The sequence below is a fragment of the Cajanus cajan genome, chromosome 7, assembly GCF_000230855.2.
Source record: "Cajanus cajan strain Asha chromosome 7, NIPB_CcT2T_4, whole genome shotgun sequence".
NCBI lineage: Eukaryota > Viridiplantae > Streptophyta > Magnoliopsida > Fabales > Fabaceae > Cajanus > Cajanus cajan.
This window is the reverse complement of record NC_138523.1, coordinates 21,018,570-21,026,552: the sequence shown is the minus strand read 5'-3', so window position 1 is coordinate 21,026,552 and position 7,983 is coordinate 21,018,570. Positions and strand designations below refer to the sequence as shown.

The following is a 7,983-nucleotide window of genomic DNA, read 5'->3' as shown; positions in this document are numbered from 1 at the left end:
AATAGGTGGGTTGATGATGTAAAGAAGCTTGTAGAAAATTATCGTTTAATTTGGAAGAAAACAGGTTGTACTCTTATGGAGAATGGGTGGACTGATTGGTGTAGCGAACTTTGATCAACTTTTTAGTTTATTGTCCTAAAGGAACTATTTTTCTTAAATCTGTTGATGCTTCTCATGCTTCTAAACCTACTAATATGTTGTATAAGCTTTTCAGAGAGGTGGTGTTATATTGTTGGGCCCGAAAACATTGTTCACATGGTGACAGACAATACTACCAATTATGTTGCCGTTGGTAGGTTATTGGAAGTAGAGTTTCCTAAATTATTTTGGTCTCCTTGTGCAGCACATTGCATTACTTTGATGTTGCAAGACATGGGAAAGTTAGAGGAAGTAAGTGAAGCTGTGTCACATGCCTCAAATATTACTAAATATGTCTACAATCATTGTTATGCATTGTATTTGATGAGAAAGCACACAAGTGGAAGAGAAATACTTCGTCCTACTCCAACTCGGTTTGTAACTAATTTTATTGTTTTGCAAAGTATTTTGGCTCAAAAAGATGCACTAAGAGCCATGGTTACATCTAAGGAATGGACAAGCTCAACTTATGCCAAAGAAGCAAAAGCAAAGAAATTTGTGGAACAAGTCTTAGACTCTGGGTTTTGGACTAAATGTGTTGATATAGTAAAACTCACAGAACCATTTGTACGTGTGTTGCGTATTGTTGATAAGGAAGATAAACCTGCCATGGGTTTTCTTTACCAAGCTATACATAAAGCTAGAGAAGAGATAATGAAAAAAGTTTAGAAGAAATAAGAAGAAAGTGGAACCTTACTTGAAGATCATAGATAACCGCTAGGATTCATAGCTTCGTAGGAATCTTTATGTTGTTGGTTATTGGTTGAATCCAACTTTTAGATTTAATGATGAAGTATTCTCATGGAGATCCTGAGCTACGAAACAAATTGACTATTTAGATGAGAATATATAAAGATGCTGAGTTGGATTTTGGAAGGCAATCTGCTTTGTATGAAAGAAATACAGTTATGCCAGGTAAGTACTTTCATAACTTGTGACTTTGTGATCCTTAATGTTTATCTACGTTTAATACATATAATAATATATTTCATGCAATATTCTAGATCAATGGTGAGAATCTTATGGTTGTGGTGCACCAAATCTACAAAAGTTAACTATCCATGTTTTAAGTCAAACTTGTAGTGCTTCGGGTTGTGAACATAATTGGAGCGTATTTGAGCATATTCATTCAAAGAAAAGAAATAGGTTGGAGCATCAAAAGCTTAATGATCTAGTTTTTGTTTGTTACAACTTGAGGTTACAACATAGGTATTATTATGTTTCTTTCTTTTTTTGTATCCTTTTATTTCTAAATACATGTGCTTAGATTTAAATACATTACATATTTACATGTGCTTAGGAAAAAAAGACATCAAATTTATGGTCCTATTAATCTTGAAACGCTTGATGACCATTCTAATTGGGTAGTGGGGGATTCCCCACCATTTTTAACCAATGAGGAGGTGGATGCATTACGTAATGACCTTGCAAATATGACCATCCAACCAATTTCAAGTGACTTTGGTATTTTTTTATATTTTTATTTTATTTTGTATTTGTTATCACTAAATTTGAATTTGTAATTACTAACTTATTTCTAAATTGTTTTCATAGATCAATTAAATTTGGATGAGGATGAGGATCATGATGCACAAGCACAAGATGATACTATGGAAAACATGAATTTTAATGAAAGCAATATTGAGGAAGTTATTAGAGAAGGATTTGAGGTTTTTGATGAAGGAGTGGCAGCCGCAACTTTTAATCCTTGGACATAAATACTTTATATAGATTTGTTTAAATCTTGTAGTTCAATTATGTTTAAATGTTATTTGTAGCTTTGTTATGTGACTTGTTATATGTTTGAACTTACAAGTCAGCTTGGAACTTATGTGTGTGTTTTACTTGTTTGAAACTCATATTTAGAACTTGTTTTATTTGCTTAAAACTCATGAATGACATTATAAAATTATGTTAAAATGTGTTTGTAATTTTTTTGGAGTTTCTTTAAGGTATGATGTGATTTTTTTTTTTTTTTTGAAATTTATAGGTATGAAATATGTATAACATAAATATTTTTTTAAAATTTTCAATAAAAACCGGGTCATGCGGTTTAATAGGTGACCCACCAATCTAAGTGCTGACCCATTGATACCACTTAATGTGACACCCTCTACCCCAACATACATATAAAAACATATATTTGGTTTAAATAAAATCTTTAAAATTAAAATAATGAATCCATTAACATAAGAGTAGAGAATTCACATTCATATACTTCAAACATGGTCAAATGCGGAATTTATAGCAAAATGAATCTCTTCCAAAATAGAATAACAATAAGGAAATTTTAAACTAAATCCAGTTATGCCCCAATGTCACATATCCTATCAGAGCATGCCCAACTGAAGCCTAAGCCTCGTCACCAACATCCTTGTGCTGATGATCATTTCTAACACAATTTAAACATATACAAAGAACAACAAGGGAGTGAGAAACATCTCACTCAAGTTCAGGTGCAGAAATAAAGGTTAGATAACACACACAACAAACATAAGTCACAAGCACAAATCACATGTAAACAATACACATACATAATCAATATCACATGCACACTCATTTATCATGCAATGATGTCATGGACTCGACTCATAAATGCATGTGTGTGGCGCCATATGGAAGTTTCACATTTCTCATCATTTTATCTCTGGTGACCCAAGGTACACCTAGAATAGCTTGTTACATCATTAGTATGCAGTCTAAGCAGCACACCTGGAATCATTTCATCACATAGCTTGTTATATCACTGGTACGCGGCCTAAGCGGCACACCTGGAATAATTCATTTCATCACATAGCTTGTTACATCACTGGTATGCGGCCTAAGCGGCACACCTGAAATAAATCATTTAACCACATAGCTTGTTACATCACTGGTATGCGACCTAAGCGGCACACCTGGAATAAGTCATTTCATCACATAGCTTGTTACATCATTGGTATGCGGCATAAGCGGCACACCTGGAATAAATCATTTATGCATATGATAGATGTCACACATTCATAATTTCATTGACTCAACATTTCACTTGTCATGGAATTTTATGTCTCATATCATCACATTTCACATTCTCATAGTCATAGCTTATCTCATTCCATCACATTTCACATTCTCATTCACATCATATCTCATGTCATTTGTTCCTATTTTACATAGTCATATTCATAATTGTTCCTCATAGAGTTTCGCACAAGAACCCACAGAGCACTCTAATTCATATAAAAACTTATCTAATTTTGAAATCAAATACATATTTACACTCTACATCACACAAGAAACGCAATAGAACATTCTGAAAGCAAAACAGAAAACATTCATATTTTGCCTGTTTCTCATAGGATTTCCCATAAGAACTCATAAAGCACTCTAATTCATATCAAAACATATTTATTCTCAAAATTAATCACATATTCACACATCACATCCAACAAGGAATACAACAGAGCAATCAGAAAGCAAGACAGAAAGCATTCATATTTTTCTTGTTCCTAGAAGAACGCATCAGGCAAGGGATTGGGGGCCAATCCTACTACCCAACAATTATTCCCACACCCCTGAACGAGGTTTCTCACTCTCCCCTTACCTGGATAAGCAGAAGGCAAAGTTAGAGCAGAATCTGGTTGATCTCCTTCTCTTGGTTCTCCTTGGTCTCTAGAGAGTGTGTCTAGAAACAGTGCCAGAGTGCTCCATTTATAGATTTCAAGAGTGGCCAAAATGACCCGTTTTGAATCTGGAACGGCCCGTTCTGGATCCTTTCATCATATGTTAAATTCACATTTGGAACGGCCCGTTCTCAAACCAGAATGTCCCGTTCTGAAGATGAGTTTTAACTCACAACGGTCATGTTTGGAACGACCCGTTCCGAACTTTGGAGCGGCCCATTCCCAACTAAGCTTACAAGCCTTTTTAGTAGTTTGAAACGGCCCGTTCCAGTGTGGGAACGGCTCGTTCTAGGCTACCAAAAATAGGTTTTTTTAGTAGTTTGGAACGGCCTATTCCAGTCTGGGAACGACCCGTTCTAGGCTACTAAATTACCCTTATTGGGCTTTGGGCCTTCGTATAATCTGTGAAAATCGGGGTGTTATAGAGTCCAACATATAACTCATCCCCAACATGCCAAGAATTGGGAACATCTAACCCACCATACCACATCTCTTGATCTGGATGAGACCAATCAATGTAACTATAATGTGGAGTATTACTCCAAAAATAGAGGTTATGATGGACCTACATGGTGACAAGAGACACAATATCAATAATAAACATTACTAAATTAAAATGACAATACAAAATAATATGTAATTACCTAATTCATTCATTATGGGAGGCTCAACTTCAAATGATGATTACGCGTTTATCATACAATTATCATTACTATCATTGTTACCTTTGTTTGATAAGCTATCATCTGTAATTTCATCATCTTCTTCAACATTGATATCATCATCGTCACTTAAGTTTGTTGCAAAATCAATGTTTGAATTAAAATGATTAATTGGTGGAAAAATTCTTTGCTCAAACTGATGATGGCTACTCATTACATTTGAATGTGTTAAAATTGGAGGTTGATGCCCTTCTTCTGTTGTAGTTAAATCTTGTAAAGAAAAAGAAGATGTGCTAAGAATATCAACATCAATATATAATTCTACCATAGCCATATAACTTTGGTGTTCAAAACCATCAAGCATGCACACAACATCTTCATCGTCTGCAATTTCTCCAGCTAGATAAAAAATGGGATTCAGAGATTGTAAATATCTACAAGTGATGCTAGAAACAATTTGGTTATGATGCAATTTCAATTTGGTATGAATTTTTTTCTTTAAAGATTCAAAATCCAATCCACGATTTTCACGAATTGTTTTCGTGTCACCTGTAAAAATGCAACCTTGATCATTATTAATTCTACTACCATTATAATACAGTAAGAAAATGAAAAACATTTTGAAAATGAAAGTAGAAATATGCAGAATCAAGAGATAGAGATATGAGAATGAAGAGATGAGTTGCATAATGAATAACCGAAGAGTTGAGAAATATAGAATGAAGAGAAAAGTTCCTTCATCTATATATAATAAAACTTCATGCAAAAAAATGTCAACCATGGTGACATTTTGTGTTGCCATACAAAACTCTCCTCTGGCTCTTACGTGTTTGCATGAAAGCGTCACTTAACTTGACATTTTCCAGAAATCATCACCATAGCTAACGCTTTCTTGTCTCCCTCCTAATTTGACGTGGCCAAAACTATTTTGTTTGGTAAATACTTTTTTATTAATTTATTTTAGTAATTATTTTTTTTTAATTTATGATGGTGAAAAGCCTCCTTTATAAGTTCTTGTTGAAATTCTAGTTGACCTTATTTGTTTGCCTCATAATCAACTATATATCATTATTGGAATGGATTGATTATCTTCCAATCATGTCCTTTTAATCTACTTTGAAAAAATCCATATCCTTTGGTGAGAGTAAAAATGCAAAATTTTTAAGTGCTAATAAAATTAAAAAAAATTTGTTTAAAAGAAAACAATAAGATATGAATGATTCTTGCCTATTTAAAACTTGAGAAAGACAATAAGCTTAGTGAGATTCTTTTAGTGAGTGAGTTTCTTAAGGTTTTCCCTAAGGACATGTATAGCTTACCATTTAAGAGAAAGATTGAACTTTTTATAGAATTAGTACCTAGTACTACACCCATTTTTGTACCAAAACCTAGGGATTTAGATGAACTTAAGAAACAGATAAAAGAGCTTCAAAAGAAATAATTCATTAGGTCGAGTATGTCGCCATGGGGAGCACATGTGTTGCTAATGAAGAAAAAGGACGGAAACATGAGATTGTGTACGTAGACTACCATCAGCTTAATAAGGTTACCATTAAGAACAATTATCCTTTGCCTAGGATATATGACCTTATGACCAATTATTTGGGGCTTGTGTGTTTTACAACATAGATTTGAGATTAGGTTACCACCAAATTCGGGTAAAGTTTGAGGATATTCGAAAGATTACTTTTAGGACCTGCTATGGGCACTATGAGTACTCATGGATTACATGAATAGGATTTATGACCTTGTAGACCAACTATTTGAAACTAAGTTTTGTCCTAATAATAATTTGAAAAAATAAAGTTCATCGTTTTTTGGCTTTGTCGTTCTACTTCTAAGCCTTTTCATTTCTCCCTCATTGTCTTATGCCCCTTTTCCTTCTTATTTTTCTCACTCTATATTATGTCGGTTTTAAATAAGTTAATTATTTTTCTCATTTATCCATGCACATCAAATTATGTTAGTTTAAGATTTATTACAAATGTGATTAAACTTAGGGTCTATGTGGGAGTGCTTGTGAGTTTTTTTTCTTCATAAAGTATGAAATTGAAAGACAATAAAAAAAAATAGAAAGAGATCTAATGTCTAAGAAATAAGATTCCTTGAGCGTCAACTTGCAAAGAGAGAAGAGTCCTAAGTTGTACAATCTACTCTGAAGAAGTTCCAAATTTTGTCATCCAATATCTTCCCTCCATTTATGTTAGAAGGTAAGGTTCCAATCCTTATCCATAAATGATTTGATGCTATTCAAAATGGCAACATAAGGATGACAACGTAAGTGATCAATAGAAATTAGATGAATTGCCATGAGAGAGTCATATTCACAAATTTACATTTCTATTACCAACATTCCAAAAAAGCCAAAGTCCATAATAAATGCCCATAAGCTCAACCCTCATGTTGGTAAAGGACCTACAACAACTGAAACAGTCACTACAATATTTTTCACTTTAGGTCACATTGAACTAATTCACAGTCATAACTCAATTTTTTCCAGATATTAAAAAAATGTAAGAAAAAAAGACATTAAAAGAAAAAGAGATAAAACATTGATAATAAAATCACATCCATAACTATGAACAAATTTTATTTATTTATTATTTTTTATTTAATTTTATTTTTCTAAAATATTTTCTTTTTTATATACATTATCAATTAAGTAGAGCAAATTTAAGTGAATAACATTTTCTTGTTTTATTGGGTTGCCTTAAGCCCATTTAAGATTAAAACGTTTAGAAGAAAGGCAGGTTAGAAAAAGAAATAAAAAAGGTTGAATTGGAAAATGAAAAAACTAACTTTGTGCAAGCAACCTTGCACACAATGTTTAGTGATTTTTTTTACAAAGCTAATCCTCTACAGTTTTTAAAATACATAAATGGTCTTCTCCTAAAATTATATCTCAAATTGGTCTCCTTTCACTCATTCAATGTAAATTTGGGACCACAAAACCCGAATTCATACTTTAATATTATTATGCATGTTTTATATACAATTTAGAATTTGGCTTCTCTTAAATCAAACTTTTAGTTGATATTCTTAAAAAATTTCAAATTTTAATTATATTATAATTTTTAAAATTTAAAATAAAAAAAAATATTTTAATATTTTAAATAATTTTTGTTGTATTTTAATGATAAATTTTAAAATAAAGTGTATTATCCTTTAATGAAAATTAAGGGCCCCACACTCTTGCGTTAGAATACATAATTTTATCTATTTAACTTAATATTGTTAATATAAATTACACATTTTTTTTCAAGATATAAGTATTATACTACCATTATTTTTTTTAATTATATTGGGAATTTTTTCATGTCAATGCATGCAATGGAATGACTAAAATTAGTTAAATTGGTCAAAAAAATGTTATTATAATTTGTTAAAAACGGAAAAACATTGGCTAAAATCACATTATTTTAGCTTTTCATGCATCTTTTTTTAACATATAATTTGATATAGTTTCAACTTTTTTAGAACAATACATTGGTTGATCTTGATAGTATTCATGTTAATGAATA

General features: G+C 31.9%; 1 protein-coding gene across 1 annotated transcript; it reads left to right on the top strand.

Moving 5' to 3' along the window:
• Nucleotides 1–255: 255 nt before the first annotated feature.
• Nucleotides 256–807, top strand: LOC145949900 (uncharacterized). The gene has a single exon (XM_083060804.1). The coding sequence runs from the start codon at nucleotides 256–258 to the stop codon at nucleotides 805–807; it is 552 nt and encodes a 183-aa protein (XP_082916930.1).
• The last annotated feature ends 7,176 nt before the right edge of the window (nucleotides 808–7,983 follow it).

Excerpts from the sequence above, each read along its gene's own strand:
- LOC145949900 (XM_083060804.1), top strand. The coding sequence starts at position 256 with ATGGTGACAGACAATACTACCAATTATGTTGCCGTTGGTAGGTTATTG.